The sequence below is a fragment of the Polyodon spathula genome, chromosome 10, assembly GCF_017654505.1.
Source record: "Polyodon spathula isolate WHYD16114869_AA chromosome 10, ASM1765450v1, whole genome shotgun sequence".
Lineage (NCBI taxonomy): Eukaryota > Metazoa > Chordata > Actinopteri > Acipenseriformes > Polyodontidae > Polyodon > Polyodon spathula.
Window position 1 is genome coordinate 45,719,645 of NC_054543.1, and position 18,247 is coordinate 45,737,891.

The 18,247-nt window shown below is 40.8% G+C and overlaps 1 protein-coding gene across 21 annotated transcripts in view; it reads right to left on the minus strand.

Annotated features, from left to right (window-relative positions):
* Positions 1-18,247, minus strand: part of LOC121322431 (leucine-rich repeat flightless-interacting protein 2-like) — a 64,363-nt gene that overhangs the window by 13,640 nt on the left and 32,476 nt on the right. For 4 of the 21 annotated variants that reach the window (XM_041262390.1, XM_041262373.1, XM_041262370.1 and 1 more), the window contains 15 exons: positions 16,760-16,810; positions 15,795-15,854; positions 13,953-14,039; positions 13,103-13,147; positions 11,304-11,369; positions 10,425-10,502; positions 8,445-8,555; positions 6,065-6,100; positions 5,531-5,656; positions 4,126-4,197; positions 2,535-2,705; positions 2,100-2,192; positions 1,835-1,927; positions 1,267-1,359; positions 475-622 (listed from right to left, as the gene is read on the minus strand). In XM_041262390.1, the coding sequence (XP_041118324.1) occupies positions 475-622; positions 1,267-1,359; positions 1,835-1,927; positions 2,100-2,192; positions 2,535-2,705; positions 4,126-4,197; positions 5,531-5,656; positions 6,065-6,100; positions 8,445-8,555; positions 10,425-10,502; positions 11,304-11,369; positions 13,103-13,147; positions 13,953-14,039; positions 15,795-15,854; positions 16,760-16,810 (1,330 nt within the window). The remainder of the gene's footprint in view (positions 1-474; positions 623-1,266; positions 1,360-1,834; positions 1,928-2,099; positions 2,193-2,534; positions 2,706-4,125; positions 4,198-5,530; positions 5,657-6,064; positions 6,101-8,444; positions 8,556-10,424; positions 10,503-11,303; positions 11,370-13,102; positions 13,148-13,952; positions 14,040-15,794; positions 15,855-16,759; positions 16,811-18,247) is intronic. The other 17 variants (XM_041262387.1, XM_041262386.1, XM_041262385.1 and 14 more) reach the window with 13 other exon arrangements.

Consider the following 18,247-nt stretch of genomic DNA (forward strand, 5'->3'; position numbering starts at 1 on the left):
GAGGAATCAGTGAAAAGTTTTTATTACTCAGTAGTATCCTTCTGACACCAATATAATCCAGTGCGGTCCAGTTTAGTACAAGAGAAGCCGGGTCGATTACCCCAATAATTTAATTAGGTTGTCCATTAAACCCATATGGATCACAAAGCATTTACCACAAGTGCTAAGTCTATACTGCTTTAATTCTGCATTTGGAACAGAACTGCAAAAAATAAAAACACAAAAGGTGCGAGTCGTTCTGTTGTAAACTTAGCAGTTGTGAACATGGCCCAGTATTTCCAAAGCTTGGGTTTAAGTAATCAATGACAATACTGTGGCAAAAGAAACCCCAGGAAAGGCAAGTGACTAGTGTTAGATTTAAGCATGCTGCATGCAAGCACAGGGTTAGTGAATGCTAGCTGACTGAATATGAAAATGATAGGTTGTCAAGCTCAACAGTTGGTTTGTGAATTGTTTCACAAAGTGACCTCTCACCGATTAACCCGTCCTCAGGAATCTGCAGAACCGGAGTGGAGTCCTGCACTGACCTCTTCACAGAGTCAGTCTGGACTGTGCTGTCAAGAACTGTGTCGCCCACTTCTCCATTGCTTGTCAGCTCTGCGCCTAGAACTATCCCATGTTTCTAGGCAGAACAAAGAAAGAGGAGGCATAGATTCAGAACATATCGATCCAACAAACTACAAATATTTGCCTAGGCAGTTGGCTAAACGGCCTTTCTTTGTAACCAACTTTATCATGCATAGCAACCTCACATAGGGATGGATAAATTAAAAAAAAAAATTGGGGGGGGGGGGGATATATGGAAGATGCAAATGCATGATAGTCTCATATGAGGATGCGATTTCTTCCCCATGTAAAACAATGGGAAAAAAATGTTAAATGAAAAATATATTTATTGTGCCCAAACAATTTTTTAAGCCAATTTCAATATTTCATGTATGAAAGGGTCAATGTGCTTTGGATAGTTTGACAAATTGTTTTGTATTACACTTTTTTTTTTTTTTTTTTTTTTTTAAAGACCTTTTGATTTATTTTTCAAGTTGCAAAAAACTAAATGGGAAAGAGGAACTTAAACTGCTTGAGTCACTCTAGGTTTAAGCTAAACGAAATGAGTCTGAAACACAAGGACTTACTTCTTTCCCTGAAAACACATTCAAAATAGAAAGTAAAGCTTAGGGCAGTGGTGCGATGCTACCAAAACTTTTGAATTGCAGTGGGAGCCCCATGAAGGATGTGTGGGTTCGAGCTCTCTTGTTGCACATGTACCTTTATTACATCCTTGAGCAGGACAATCTCATCTCTGAGCTCATCACGCTCAGTCCGGATCACATCAAAATATTCCTTCTGCCTCTCTAACGCCTGAGCGACCCCACGAGGCGGGGCGAGAGGAGAAGAGAGGAGAGAAGAGGATAGGAGAGGAGAGGAAGGGGAAGAATAGCAAAGATTCAGCAAACAAGAATAAAAAATATAATAAAGAAACTATTTAATATTAATATTTTGTGTGCGCTACAAATTTGTTCTTTGCATATGCAAGAAATTGGATGTATGTTTATTCCACTTGGCAGCACTAAACTGAAGATACTGACATAAACTTTGACCAGTTTTAGAGAACTACTGTAGCACAATACAGTTAATTCCTGGATACAGTTGTATTGTTGATGAGGTGAACAAATTTAAATTAATATAAAAATATATATATAATATATTACTATATATATATATATATATATATATATATATATATATATATATATATATATATATATATATAACTGTTATTATTATTATTCATTTATGCAAATCAAGTTAAACGAGTGTACACAGTGTGATTTACCCCTATCTTTTTATCCTTCCATTCGATGGTTTCCTGCAAGTCTGAAACCTCTCTAACAGAGCTCTCCTGCTTCAGTTTCAGCTGCCGTATTTCCTGACATACGAAAAGATGCCAGGAAGAGAAAGAAGAGAGAGAGAGAGAGAGAGAGAGAGAAGAGGATAATAAAGTTATAAGGAAAGAGAAACAAATGTAAAAAAAGAAGAGATACCAGGTTCTTATTACATGAGTAATGAGTGATACTGCAGTGGCCAATTCGGTTACTCACAGCTAACAATTCTTCACTTTGTCTAAGGTTTTCTTTCATCTCGTTAAACTGGAATTGCAACACAGAGTGGGCATGTCGTTCTCTTTCATGTTCCTGTTGAAAAAGGAAAGTGTACTCATTTACTATCACACATAGTTTCCCACCCGCCCCACTTCATATTAGGCTCATGAGTTAGCAGCAGTATGCATACCTTCAATACTGCAATGCTCTGACCTTGCAGTATGTAGTGTGTGTACTGTGTCTGCAAGCTACCTATGGGCAGGAAGCCACTGTAACCAAGCTGCAGAGCAAATTTTTTTCTTCAGCTGGAGAAACATTTGCCATTTTCTTTTTATAGTATTCCTAAATTCAGCACGCTAGAGATTTGTATAGTTCTGTGTGAACTTAGCTGCCGATGAGCCTGCTCGGTGCTTACTCGCCCCCTCACCCCCTCACCTTGACCTTCTCGTCTAACTCTCTCCTCGTCTCGGCCAGCTGCTCCTCCAGCTCCATCAGAGAGTCCTTCATGGTGTCCACCTGGAACATGAAGTTGGACTTCTCGTTGTCCAGCTGGGCGTTGGACACCATGGCCTTCCTGTACTTCTCCTCGACCTCGGCCAGGGAGTCCTGAGGGAAATGGAGACTCCCAGTCAGCAGAATCCCTACCCAGTCCACAAAAACCTTCAACATTAGAAGTGCACAGAACTTCAGACCACTCTGTTCAAAATCTTTAGAAACAGGTGTGTGTGGCCAGTATTGATTAGAATTATTATATGCTTATTTTTAAGTCTTAAGACATTATCAGAAGTTGGCTTCACTACATGCATTGAAATGATTAGTTCACTCAACAGTATTTATATACTTATCCAAAGCACTTTAATTTTTTTTTTTTTTTTTTTTTATTTAGAGTGACTAGTTATTTATTTTCACCCAATTTGGAACGTCCGCGAGTCCCCACACAGCACAGAAGTTCTGAGGGCGTGTGAATGTCATCCGATCTCACAAACCTAAAGCCAAAATCGCTTTTACGCCAAGCAATCCAGAGAAGAGGTGGGAGGGCTCCCAGAAAACAGAGATCAGCCCTGCTTCTTATCCACACTGAATGTGCTCTGTGTCTGGCCAGAAGGGTTCGCAATGGGCGATGAGGAGAAACAATCCCTGCCGGTATCCCATTCCCCACCCCAGGAGCGTCAGAACCAATGTGACTTCAGAGTCCCCAGAAGAGTTCGAACTCTTTACGCTGCTCGGGTGCAAACTGGCGCCATCCAAGCTGTGTGACTCATCCTGCGCTCCCAGCAGCAGTGCTTTAACTAGATGAGCCACTCGGGGACCCCGATCCAAAGCACTTTTAATAGCTGCATATGAAACCTGACTCTGAAATTGTTTCAAATGGACACGTTCCTACGTAGGTCAAGCTTGCAGCACACCTGGTCAGTTTGAGTTGAACAGTTACTACAACCTGCTTAAAACACTTCAAAATAAATGACAGCTGTTTGATTTGCATGTTAAATTTGCAGTATGTCACCTGCAGTGCACACACCTTTCCTAGAGCGATGTAATTAACTGTACTAGGTGAGCCGACAACCTGGGATTCACATTAACCCTTTATATCCGGGATTCACTAGCAAATGAAGCTGAAGGAAGGACTTTATTTCGTATTTCCTTGTCTACATTCTGACACATGTGAAAGCCATGAGACACTGCACTGTTAATTGATACTACCTTACAAAGCTGTGAATGAACAGGTTACTGGTCTTTTTTTCTCTATGTTTATTTAATGCAGTTTGATGGAGTGGACTGGCAAGAATAATAAATAGTTACAAAAAAATTACTATTCAATTTTATTAAAATTTGGAGGGTCGTTTATGTACGATACAAATCTACAATCTACGTAAATTCAGTGAAACATGCTCGGTTTGATACCTGGTAATAGGTTAAAGCAACAAAAAAATTAAAAAAACACCCAACACTTCAATGGAGAGAAAAAACATGCATGTTAAATTGTGGGAAATGAATGGGTTAGGTTTCCACCACACTCACTAAGTACCTTCATTTCTTTGAGCCCCTGCATGTATCTGCTCTCCACATCCTGAATCTGGTCCTTTAGCTCATGAATATCCTGAGATGAGAAGCAAGGGGGGGTTGAGAACGGGTGTGAACGAAAGCACAGGAGTGGGATGAGGAAGCAACATCACTCAGGCATACTGGTGGACCCTAGCGCCCCACAAGCATCAGACTCCCACTATGTGTGCTAATGTATTTCAAGCCTTTGAATTCACTAAACTGAATCAAGTTTTACCCTATTATTTTCATAGTTATTTTTCTTATTAATTACTGAGCAAGTGACAAACAGCACTGACAGCCTTAAAAGAAAGAAAACAATCCAAACCAGACTGAATTCCCAACAAAAAGAAAAATCTCTGTTACCTGCGCTACGGTTTCCCAAGGCAGAGCTAATCCTGTTCTGAACTTCCCTGGAACCCCTCAGATTCAAGATCTGTGGTCCCCCAGTCTTTCAAAGACCAGGGTTTCATACCCTCATTACACTCTCTCAGCTGTGGAATTATCTATTTACCACACATTTCCCAGATGAATCTACTGTTCTCAGTAGCATACGTATTCCCTAAATACATGTACAAATGTGTAAAATGCATAGGGTGCCACGGTGTCAATACAAGACATCAAGTTGCGATTGTGCGCATGCATGTTATGTTTTTCCTTTCAACAAGAAGGTACCCCCTCTGTGCCCCTTTCGGGGGTGGGGCAGCAAAGCAAGGAAGCAGAAGACTTTCCTCTCTGTCCACGGAGGTCGCGGGAGGACTCATGCAGGGGCTGGCTTCACAATGACCCCTTTGACCTAGAGGTCAGCACGGCCGAACCCTACAGAAGACTGCCAATTCCTACGTATGTCATTTCCTCGTCACTGTTGTTGTTTCTGTGTTTAAACTTCTTCTGCCACCAGTTTCCCTCCTGAACTTACCACACACTTCCCAGATGCATCTATTGTTCTTATCTACGCTTGTTGCCAAAACAAACCAGTACCCTGGCTTGGACAGGTGTTCGGCAATAGTGCAAGTCAGACAAGTCCACAAGGTCAAATGATCCTGGAACATTTAGCTGCTTGAACCCTCAACTGGAAAACGACAACGTGGCCCAACAGACCATGTTAAAATGTAGAGTTTAATACATAACTTTCACTTTGTAGATTTCAGGGGGTAATCTGCTAACCTTCCAACAAGAAGCCAGCGTTTGCTTATTGATTTGTTTATTTAAGGTTGGCCTCAGAGAGTTGTCAAAAGCATCTACAGTAATATAAAAGCAATTCTAATGGAACAAAAACCAAACATCCAAGACAATGTACGGTGGTGTCTGAATGAGGGATAGATTTCACTGTGTTTGTTCTACTGTTCTTTTTGAAGGGGGACGAGGGTCCAACATGTCGACTGGCTCACCTTAATCTCTCGGATCGAGGCTTCTGTATCGGCTGAGATCGAGGTGTCTCCACTTCCTCTCCGGGAGGAAGACCCACCCAACGAGGCAAGAGTAGCAGCCGATAGGGTGGAAGTGCTGCGGGATCCCTGCAAAGCAACAGTGGGCATGAATTAGACAAGGATTACTGATACAGCATGCCTGCACCGCGGTATAGTGAAGACTTCAATATGAAACAACCACACAAATCTAAAATTCAAAAACCTAGAAACACGCTTTCAGAAACCTCTTAACTATCTTCTGAACCAACATCCAATCAGGCAGAAGATAGCTTGGTATGGACGGGATACATTTAGAGTTGTTTTAATCAATATTGTTTTCATCTTGTGTATATTCTCTTCATTTTCTGTTTCAGTCATTTCATCAACTATTAAAGACTCAGGCTCCCCTGTAGCCTCAATATAGCTAATTATTTTACAATGCATTTGATACGATAACTTGGATATTTCAAACCCACATAAACTTATTTTAAAAGGATGAATAACTGTGAAACCAACCTTCTCGGCAAAGTCCCTCTCCGGTCTTTCTTCAACCTGCGCACAGATACAGAAGGACATCTTGTTAGAATAGTGCACACACACACACACAAGGAAGAACGGAAATGATAAGCCACCGTGATACTAGAGACTATTCATTTCTTATCTTCTTATTTCCATATTTGAACTGAAAAAAAAAATAATTAAATAGAAATATTAAAATGCAAGTTCCATCCTCCCTCAGAGGCCACCTGTATAAAGACTAGACTGACACACTACACCACTGAGAACATAAACAGCATGCCCAACACACACGGTGCAATAAGGGTTAGGGGTAGAGGTTTCTACATGTATCTGCTCTCCTATACAGTAGTTCAGTAAACAGCTTTGATCCACACCAAATACCAAGTAAAAGGAATTCCCTTGATTTATGGCTCACCATCTTTGCAATGCAATCTTTCTTTACCAGTTTATTATTATGTGCAGGACTAAAAGCCCTTGCAGATCAGACACATCGCTGGCTTGTACTATAAGCTTTCCTTCAAAAAAACACCAAAGCTCCTTAAACCTGACCTATATCCAGGTCCCAATTCTTTCCATTGAATTACAGCTTTGCTGAATGGTGGGATTGCTGTGCAATGTGCACTACCCAAACAAGGACATTAATCCACTGCACAGCACCACTTAGCATTGCAGTCAACAAGCTTCAACACTAAACAAAATAACAAACGCTTCATTGCTTACAGTATAAAGTGGTATATTCATTCATTAAAGCAAGAGCAATTAAACCTCAGCAACTACAATACCAGCTTTGGTCCAGCAGAGTGTGCTGTTTTCCAGGTTTTGGAAATCTGCATTCCTGTTCATGGTTTATCAGTAGGACTTTCAGACGCAACAGAATGAACAAATCAAAAGCTTTAACTACTCAACAACAACAACAAAAAAGTAATGCGATTCTTTAAAAAGAATGATCTGAAAAGTGTTCCACTCCGAATCCCCCGAAATTGAAACATCTGATCTTACTAAGCCAAGTGTTTGTTATCCGAGGCAGCGAGTCTGACATATTTACCATGTCACTTCAGAAATAGCTGTGTGTTCATGCCAAAGTTATCTTACTGTCTAGGAATTGAAGGAACAGTTTAAAATAGGCATTGTGACTTCATAAGAGAGTCTTTGTTGAGGGAACTGTTTAAAATAGGCATTGTGACTTCATAACTCTTTATTGAAGCATATATGCAGCTGTTTATGTGTGTTGATTTATTTCAAGCCTTTGGAGTTTTACCCTATTATTTTCATAGCTGTTTTTCTTATTTGCCGAGCAAGTGAAAGCAAGGAAGCAGAAGTCTTTCCTCTCTGTCCACGGAGGTCACGGGAGGACTCATTCAGGGGCTGGCTTCACAATGACCCCTTTTATCTAGAGGTCAGCACAGCCAAACCCTACAGAAGACTGCAATTCCTACGTATGTAACTTCCTCTTCACTGAAAACTGCCCTTTGTTGTTTCTGTGTTTACACATCTTCTGCCAGAAGTTTCCCTGAGTTTCCTGAATTTGTAAATACAAACTCTTGCTTTCCTGATTGCGTTGCACAAACAACTCAGTTATATTATACTGCTTTCCACCAGTAGGGGGAGGTAACAACAATGCTCTGAAAAAAAGAAATACTGGGGGAACTCCTCAATCTTATTAGACTTTTTAATGTATAGCTATCCTAACTCAACGGCAGTGCAGTCTACACATTGCTTGGCTACAACACGAAATAAACAAGAGCTGGGCTAAAGAATCAAGGTGCTACTGTTTACCAGCTGATATTTATATTCTGCAGCCCTCATGGTTTTCCAGTATTTTTATTATCCCTCCATACTTCAGCTGTGCAAGTTCAACACATTGTCTTTGACTAAAGTTCTTCAAATTGACTGACTTCATTCCATATATTTGGTTTCTAGCATTATTTCCAAAATTGGCAGATAGTCATAGACTGGCAAATAACAAGCAATTCAAGCAGTGCCAAGCAAGGCATCACAGACAAGACAGCATTGTTTAGCTTTTACTTGTTTATTTAAAAGTATTTTTCTGGCAAGGAGAGAACGCTGGCAAACATTTAAACAGCATTTTTTTTTTTATTTCCTTCTAAAAAAAAATATTTGCAAAACAGATTAGAAGATACAAGCTTGTCTCAAAATTAAAAAACCAACAAGCAAACCAAAAAGAGAACATAAATCTTACTCTTCTGTACATCTGTATCTGAGGTGTCAAACGCAGTTAACGAGTAGAGTAGGGTTTAATTTATAACTCACAGCAAACTGCACATGTTTATTCTGTCAGGTCACCACACAGACACACCATGCTGCTACCAGGCCACGTCCTCCCCTGGACCACACTCCCCAACACCCCACCGCTCACGTCTGGGAAGTCAGGAATGGTGACGTCATCCAGGTCACTCCGCACACTGCTGCTGCTGCTGTGAGCCGAGCTGCGCAGGAATCCTGCTATGGAGCTGGAATCCTCCAGCAACTGGGAAGGGGAACGCAGTACATCTCAACCCGAGGAATAGCTGACCGCAAGACAAGCATGCTGTGGCCAAACATGCTTTCCCTTTCAGCTTAATTTGCATCACAAAAGACAGTAATTTCCCAAATATTGTGCCCTTTTTTTCCATAACGAGAAATTTTAAAATAGGGTTTATTTATGTAATTAATAATAGTGGTATTTTTGATACTATACTGCATGTAAACTTTTGTCTATGAAGTTTTATAAAAAACTATAAAATTGCTGAACTGAAGTGTGCTGTTTTTCGACACATTCTCTCCAGAGGGTAGTGCGATGGATAAGTAATTTTGCTCTAAAACTTAAAACAAGGTCACAGGAAGCTGCTGCATCCTCTACAGAAACCACACACATCAGTAGGCAAAACCTGGGCGTTTAATGAGTAGAAAAAGAGATGAATGCAAAGCAGTTACTGCAAAATGGAATCGCCTTTATAGTTCCGGGGTGTTCAAGGAGACCAAACTGGGGTCTATTCAACTGATCCAAACAGCCACTGTTTAAATATCAGCAATAGGACCCAACGTGACTTATTACTTAAATGGCAACAGAATTGTGATCTGCCACCACCTACATCAATTAAATAGATTCACTTGTATAAACCTGTGTTCTGGTGCAAATGCCAAATATTAAAAAAGAAAATACGTATCAAGATAAAAAAGCAAGTAGGTAGTTATATTTACTTCCAGTTTTACAACATGAACATGCATTTGGAATTTGAAGTATAAAGGTTCAATCACATTAAACAACCAGATATTAAAAGTGCCCCCTTGATCTCCCATACACATGTGGAACAGCCTCGGTGTTGCTCTTATCTGAGCACTCCCATTCCTTCAGCTTCTGTATCCCTTGCCCCTCCAGATTCACAATTCTTGGAGTATGGTATTATACAAGTTGATACATGATAACTGCACCTTTGTTACCTCCCGGGTCTATCTTTCACAACAAAACCCATTACAGTGAGTATCTTTCAATATAGTATATTCAGAATGCAGCCTTACCTTGCAAACAAGCCCAATAAGACGGATTTGCCTCACAAATTAGGTTGCATCCCTGTCTCTGGGCAGCAGGTATTATTATCACTGTAACTGGCATTGCAGTAAGCCTAGGCAGGGCGGGGCATCTGTCTCATCACACAGCTCGTGTTGCACTGTTTCTTTCCCATTCAGACTACCACAGGTGATTCTCCCTCCCACACACCAAAAAAAACCCTATCCCAAACAGACATTGTATAAACAGGCTTTTGTTCCAGTCTGGTCCTCAACACAGCGTGCATTTCAAATGTGCATGGCTTTCCAGTGCATGTGAAATGCAGTCTAATTCTGTCTTTCTTTTGTGTACATCATGACTGGAATGATGAAATATACTGAGATCGGTCCTAGGTGGGGTTCTGCCTAAACAAAATTGCAAAAGAAAAAAAAAAAAAAAAAAAAACATGGTAGCAGTCAGTGTTCAGGCTGTATAGCCCATTAAAGAAAGCCTGGTGCACGGACCACCAGACAATGTTTACTTTCAAATTGTGTTGAAAAAGACACAGCTGAAATGTTGACTGCCAACCTACTGCATATTCCTTTCCAGATTCACAATGCCACAGGGATGTAAATGAGACTCCTATTGCATAGCTGTTTCACCCATTCCAGGTTTTACAAGCTCAGTTGTGTCTTATTAAACACAGTAAAACCATGAAATGAACCAAACTGCTAGGCAATGTGAGTCCTGTTTCCATCCCTGTGCTATGTGCTGTACTGGCATGGTCCCTTTTGGACAGGACACAGGGAAGCCAGGCCTACAATACTGTCCACTGCCCAGCTCTGGTCTAGACTGCCTGTGAGTGCTCACCACGGGGCTGGCGCGGGCCGAGCTTGCCCGGGAGGAAGCACGGGAGCTGGAGCCTGGGAAACCACTGTACTCCAAGGGCTGCGTGGAGAGCCAGAGAGAGAAGACAGAGACCAAGAGAGAGAGAGAGAGAAAGAGATACAGACATTAGCAAGGACAGTAGCAGATAAGGTACAGCAATGCCTATTAGCTTACATGGAAACCAACAGAAGAGATATGTGGAAAAAGGTCCCAGCCACAAACGTTACCTTTATTCTTGTGGGAAACATGTTTAACTCCCTTTCTTACTATAAGGAGTTAACTGTTTGTTTTGCTTTGGTCAAGGTGGTAAGGCTATTACTGTACCAGCTTTTGAGACAGGTTACCGTGGAGTAAGAATTGAATTGCAGACTGTGAGAACTCTTCTATTATTGTCTAGTGAATCACCCAGCAGCTCAAAGCGTTAGTAAATCAGCACTTAAAAAAACACTTAAAAACAGAGAAAGTAACAAACACACCAGTCACTTGTTATTGTGTCCGAATTAAAACTGAGCTCTGACACATACATTACTGAGTGAAAAGGTGTACTATGGAGAAGTATTAAACATGAACTCTTAATTTCTTTACATACCTGTATTAGAAATCAGAATCTAAAATGCACATACAATAGGACCTAATACTGTAGCTGTTTTTAACTGGTAAAACATCCAGTGTTTGTTTTTCACATAATTTACAGCAGACAGGACCCCTGCACGGATCACAATGAAGGTCTGCTGTACATGTCACCGGGATGGGTTTACATGTGAGCTCTTCAAAAATCACATTCCACTGGCAAAAGAAAAGGTTCACACAGGACAAGCCAAAGGCAGGCAGCTGGAAACACGTGAAAGAAAGAATTCTTACAGCTCGAGAGCTAGGGGCACTAAAGCGGCGCGTCCCGCTGTGCACACTCTCCTCATACAGGGAGCCCTACAGACAAGAGAAACCAGAGCGCATCAGTGTGAGCAACAGGACCACGTGGAACGGGGGGCAGGCAGGCTCCGCACACAGGACCACGTGGAACGGGGGGCAGGCAAGCTCCGCACACAGGACCACGTGGAACAGGGGGCAGGCAGGGTCCACACACAGGACCACGTGGAACAGGGGGATGCAAAAGGAGTAACGCCAAGAGGGAAGAGAGGAGAGGTCTTGCACAAAAAAGGGGTTCCCAATTTAGTTTGGATATGATCCAAGGGGAGTTTATAGTATGTTGTAATACTGATTGTTAGGTCCAACTTATACATTTATGAATTTAAACATACATTAATATGTAGATGTAATGGCCCCCCAATTGTTGCTAGATCAAGTTTTACTTTAATAACCAACGCATTCACACAATACTGCAAACAGAAAAACCAGATCCCTGACAGGCTCATTTAGTCTAGCCTGATGGTATTCTTTACATTTAGATCTGGATTCAATGTAGAACCATACTCTAGTATACTGGACCCACACCAGCAGCCTTCTCCTTGGTAAACACAGATCTGCAAGGACTAGTAATACCAACATTAGCCTAGTCATTATGCTTATTGTAAAATAGACACCCGTTTTATCCCAAACCTTCTTCCCTCCTGCACAAGGTGAAAGAAACACCCAGACAGAAAAGAGGTGGTAAGCCATCCATGCAGCAATACCACCATCACACAACATCCACCTGTAGACAGGTCATACCAGAAAACCCATGAATAGCAGTGAAATACAGGTAACAAATTCCATGAATAACATAACATGACCTGTTTTTCTAGTAACTTGACCCACCTACTCTTCATCATTAACTGGGCTCAGGCGCCACTATTGTGGGCATATTCTATTCACTATCGTGAAGGGTTACTGTATCCAGCAGGAGGCATTAGTGTATTTACTTACTGTTAGTTCTGGGTGGAACTAGGAAGCAAGGTGGATTTCTAACATGGTTAGAGTAAAGATTAAAAAATGTAATAAAAATCCAAACTTGAAACCAAGGACAATCAATACTTTTAATCATCCAAGAACAGGACCCTAAGCGAATGTCCTACAAAATAACCCAAGTCTTCATACTTGAATAGGTTGCCTGAAAGTGTTAAAATGAGTCTTCAAGACATTTACCTTCAATGGGCATCCATCAAAGCAAACGGACTGCTCATGACATAATTAGACAAAAATGAGGTTTGCAATAGGTATATACATCAATTCCCCCTGCTGGCCAATTAACATATTGCAGCTCATGCTGTGCAATGAATCCCAGGATATGATCGACTCTCTCTGGAGCAGAGTGGTGGCCAGGGGAAATCATGGATAGCCAGTGTTCTGAACTACCCATTCACAACAGCGAGTGAGTTCAGCATATCTGTAGTGTTCTGTGTACACTTTGGGTATATTTCAAATTATCTTAATATAGGCGGATCTAAAAAAAATGACAACACAAAACTAAAAAAAACTGCAAGTTAATAAGGAGGTCCATAAGTCCCCATTGCATACAAAACAGTTGGAAAAAGTGGGTTAAAGAGAGGCAGTATTTAGACCCTCTGCTGTTTAGTTAATTGAAATAGATACCATTAAGTGAAACCTATAAATATAAAGGGCCAAAGCAAACAAAGGAATCCAGAGAAGGAACAGTGACGCTGGCATTCAGTGTGCTTATGTGAGGTGCATGTCTGTTACTGCTATTAATATGAAACACAAACCCTGAGGTTCCGAGGCGGAAGGGCATCGCCACAAAGCATGGAAGGCTATGGAAAAACAAAGACAACAAAAACACACAAAAAACAGGAATCAACAAGCCATCAATAGTTGTGAATCTGCAGCTGTAGAAAAATATACCTTGGGCTGACTGACCTGCCTTATGCATACATTGTTGATTTTACTCAGTACAATTCTCAAAGACCATACACGGTGTGTGTCCCCAACTTTAAAAGTGGATGTAGCAAGAATGGGTATTGGTTACAAACCATCTTATTAAAAACGGGCACCACACAATATATTATCCAAAGTACAGTACACAGCAAGCATCTACACACACACACACACACACACACACACACACTGTATAAAAAGTCGGTTTCCTGATTTAGGATTTTGCAGCTCAAAAGAAACCATTCCTAAGGAGGACTTTAGTGATGCATTTTTAAAAAAAAATTTTTTACATTTCATCTTTGCAGTTTTGTTTTTGGTGAATACTGTACTTCTATGATTCAGTCTGGCAGCAACAGAGAGGGCTGACTCTGAATTAGTGTGCTTCAGACAGTCCGAGCATCCTGACAAAAAACCTCACTTAATTCAGAGCCTGTCCTGGCTACTGCTACACATCTGTAAGATATGATATCCACAAAAATGCAGTTCAGAAAGATTTAAAAAAATAGGTCACACAAAAACAAAATGGTAAGTTCTAAGTATATTACCAAAACAAGAAAACACACAATATGTTCCATTACAATAAAACAAAACCTTAATTACTGTCAGACAAGAGAGAGAGAGAGACAGACAGAATTAGTGAGAGAGCGAGCGAGTGAGCGAAAGAGAGACAGACAGACAGACCCGCGTTCCGTTTTGAGCTGAAGACTGGGAACTGGAGAAGGAGGAGAGGCCGCTGTTACTGTACAGGTCCGAGGAGTAGTGATTCCCCTGCGGAGGTGAGGAAGAGTCAGAAAGAAGAGAACAGGTGAGACAGAGGAGCTGCATGACTAAGCACCCAGTTCAACAGCACTAGAAAACATTGAGGGGAATTAGAAGTATACACACTAATCTGGGTTTATTTATTCATCAAACCAATGACCCTACACAGTGTCCTAACACTGCAAGAGCTCACAGGTGTTTCTGTAATATGGTCATCCCAGTCACCGCTTCTGGGAAACATTAAATCAGAGTCAGAAAAAACCAAGGGCAAAGTTGTTTAAATAAAATGTCTTTTGAAGTTTACAAAGAATCCAGACGCCTGCGTAATTTTTCTTTTTTTTGTCGTTTCCCAACCATCACATAAAAGATTGTATTCAGAACCATAATTATAACCATATGCAAGGGACGGGAAATATGCACCCTGTGATAAGAGTTATAAATAGCCAACTCTCCCGCCATGTGCTGTTGAAACACAACACACAGAACAGGGTCTTCATTACCAGAGGTTTCAGTCCAAGACAAGTTCCTCCTGAAACAAAGCAGCTACTCCCTTTGAATAACCTCTTTTCTCATTATACACTAGAAATGCAAGCACTTGGGACTGATAGTAATGCAAGATTCAGGCATCAAATCTTCAATCCCTTAACCTACAATCCCTTGGTTAATAGTTGTTTAAAACATCTGCATAGCACCAGGAGCACTTGGTACAGCATGTCATGCAGGAACACACACTGCAGGCATCATACATAAATGAAACAGGCACATTGTTTTCACAGCACAATATGTGACGTCACCTCCAGCAAGCCCACGTACAGAACGCTGTGCATGGTAGTAGAGTGCTAGTACAAACTTGTTTTTTTACAACTTCCTGTAGAACAGAAGAACCTCTTTACCACCAGATGGCGCCAAACAACAACTTACAAACCTTGATTGTTTGATGTCATTATTTACAGATACCAACAACTGCTACCTTACTAAGAAAGTTATGATACAGAAACAATTATAACGTATCTTGCAAAACTCAGTAGGAAGCTGTCAATGAAGAAAAAGTTACCCTTTGAAATACTACAATAAAAAGCCTATAGACCCCTCCTCTTTCCTGGGCACGGAGTAAACTAACCTACCGTGAAGACAATGCTGTTAGATCTGCTGTAACAACTTGTATGAGTAAAAGCAAACAGCAGCACGCAGACTACATGAAAGCAAACCCTACTTCCATTCCATTCCACTCTCCCTCACAATCCTGACTCCCTGGCCTGAAAGAACAGCAGCAGCGACATACAATACGTTTGGCAGGGAGCACTTGTCAGGAAGGATCTTTTCACTCGACGGCATGGCTCCCACGTTCAGGAATGTCTGTAAATACACTATGTGCACAAACTGTACTTTCTGCACTAATGCAACGTGTCTATCTGTACCATGCAACAAGCCTATAAAACAAAACCTCAATCTCTTTCCAACATCAAACTGCGGCTGCCTGCCGCCAGTTCTAGCTGTAGTCTATAATCCAACCTGCATCTGGACATTACACAAAGACTGATTATATTTATAAATGAGTTCCCTGACTTAAATATTTCACTGACAGCAGAATCAATTCACAAAGTTTAGTTTAGTGAATGTCTAAACGTTTAGTACAAGTAAACGACTCTGAAGCGTCTACTGTACACGTTTTAAACATGGCAGCCCTACCTCTGAATGAAGAGTTAGTGGAGGTTAGATGCCAAACCCACACCCCCAGCTCTGAGAAAACAAGAAGAAACAAACCGGCAGCTGCTCCTGTCTGGATGACTGTGATCTCCTACTCTCATCACTGTGCCTTGAGCTCTAGATATTAGATAAAACAACATATTTAATGAAAAGAGATCCTGAGTTCGCCATTGCTCTTTATCAAAAGACAGCAAAGGCTGAGAAGTGCTTTAAGCACTAACTGAACGTCCAATGTATGAGCAGAGTATCTGCCAGTTTGCTGCAAAGGTGTTTTTTTTACTGTACTTTTCTGGTGGAAGTCCAAAATCCTGTTTTGAGAAAGGGACTGATGAGTTTGGTACTAACCCTACTAGACTTTCTACTGATGAGGTATTGATGAGCTTGGTACTAACCCTACTAGACTTTCTACTCTGAATAGCTCCATGGTACCCTTCATCAAAACCATTGGTCTGTCAGCAAAGAAAATAAACAGCAGTAAATAAGGTGTCAAACCAACAACAGACCTCAAGAGCCATGCCAAAACTTTGCATGCTTCTGATCTCTGGATAATACACAAACACTCAAATACTAATAATGATGATGATGAGAAGTTTATGTTCAAGGTGCTTTGATTCAAGTTCAGAAACTGCCCTTCGGTTCTAGCTGGCAGCCACAGACATATGTATCAGAGGCTAGATCAGCTGAAGTGTCTATGTTAGTAAGCAGTGGTGCCATCTAGTGGACACCTGCTTTGAACCAGGTTTCTATTTGTATAGCTGCAACAAGTGTTCTGTAGATGGAGCTGGCGCTTACTAACAAACATACTTTGACTAATCTAGCTTATGCTACTTATGTGTATAGCTGGTAACTTGTAAAACTGTAACACATTGCATGGAGCAGTTGGTCCGGAGTTGGACCAAAGAGATCCGTTTCTACAACAAACACTGATCATAGTATTCCTTCCTTCACATGAATAAATATTTCATATTGTAAATCCAAGACCCCATTTGAAAATGAAGACCCAATATTGAGCCACTACATACGGCTTTAGAACTCTTCTTCTTCTTCTTGGGCTTGTCCTTGGGTGAGCCAGCCTATGGTGGAATGGAGCAAGAGGGGCATGAGGTGGGGAACCATGGCAGCAACAACAGCATGCAGAACAGAAGAACACAAGAGGCATGCACTCAGGGTCGCACAATTCAATTATACAGGAATTATTTTAAGGTTTGCATAACTGATCATAAAATATCATTGGTGATATACAATGCACACATTATTTTTGCTCAATTTCTATAGTTTTGTACAATTTTAGGTTGGTAAAAGCAGGGTCCTTCTTTAAAGCAAGTGAAAAGGCAAGTTTTCTTCATGAAATACAATTATTTCAATGATATAAACTTGGGAGGAACTATTTGAAACAGTAATTTAACTGATTATTGATAGTTTTTTTGTTTGTTTTTTTCACTGTTCAATTGTTTTATTGCTTTGCTCTTACTGTTTTAAATCAATCTATAACTTCATTTTAATTAATTTCTAAAAATTAACACTTCTGTTGCTAAAGAGAATGAACAGAGATAGTCATAAATGGGATATACATTTCACAGTATATATAGCCTTTCTTATAAAAGCATAAAGGCTGAGTTACTAAATTTGTAGAAGGAGGATATTGTGCTTGCTGTACTGCAGAAGTATAGGCTGCTTAGTCTATACTACACACACAAACATGCAAGGAGCAAAGAGAAATGCTGATGTAGAACAGGCAGGTACAAGAATGATGCAGTCACCACCACAGGTTCACAGTGGACTTTAGAGACAGCTGGAGCAGTCACTATGTCTACTGTTTTTTTCTTTGTTCCTTATAAAAAGGTAAAAAAAAAAATTGCCTGTCAATCTCTATTAAAAAAAAAATTATAATAATAACCCTACTGGAAGTTTGACTTACACTCTGTGTAAACTCGGCCACACACCTTACTACACCTACACTGTGCAAACTCAGTCACAGAACTTACTACAACATGTATATATTTTTTAACTCCTTAAATCAACAAACATACCTTAAATATTTGTTAAAGAAACGTGCTGTGCTACAAGGCTTTTATTCACGCATTTAAAAATGTATCAATAAGTGTCAAAATGTACATTCAACAAGTACCTGCATTCATTTGTCTTGCTTAAAACAAAGCATCCGATTCCCAACACAAAACATCCACATACGCACACCCACCTGGGATCCCCCTACCATTGTTAGTAAGAGCACCTCCCACCACACACTGTGAAACACACCCCCGTGATCCAGCACCCTCAATAAGACCTCATTACCACACAAAGGCTTGGTTGCGACTACTTGGGGTTGTGCGCAATACATCAACATTAAAAACTGCACACAGCGCAAGCTACCAGGCTCAGCCTCGCCCCTCCATAGGCAGCAGTGCTGTCGAAGTCTGACTGTTCAGGGAGCAAACACACAAGAGCAATGTCAAGCAAGCTCTCCAGACCAGAAGAGTCATACTAGCACTGAAACAGGTGACTGGCAG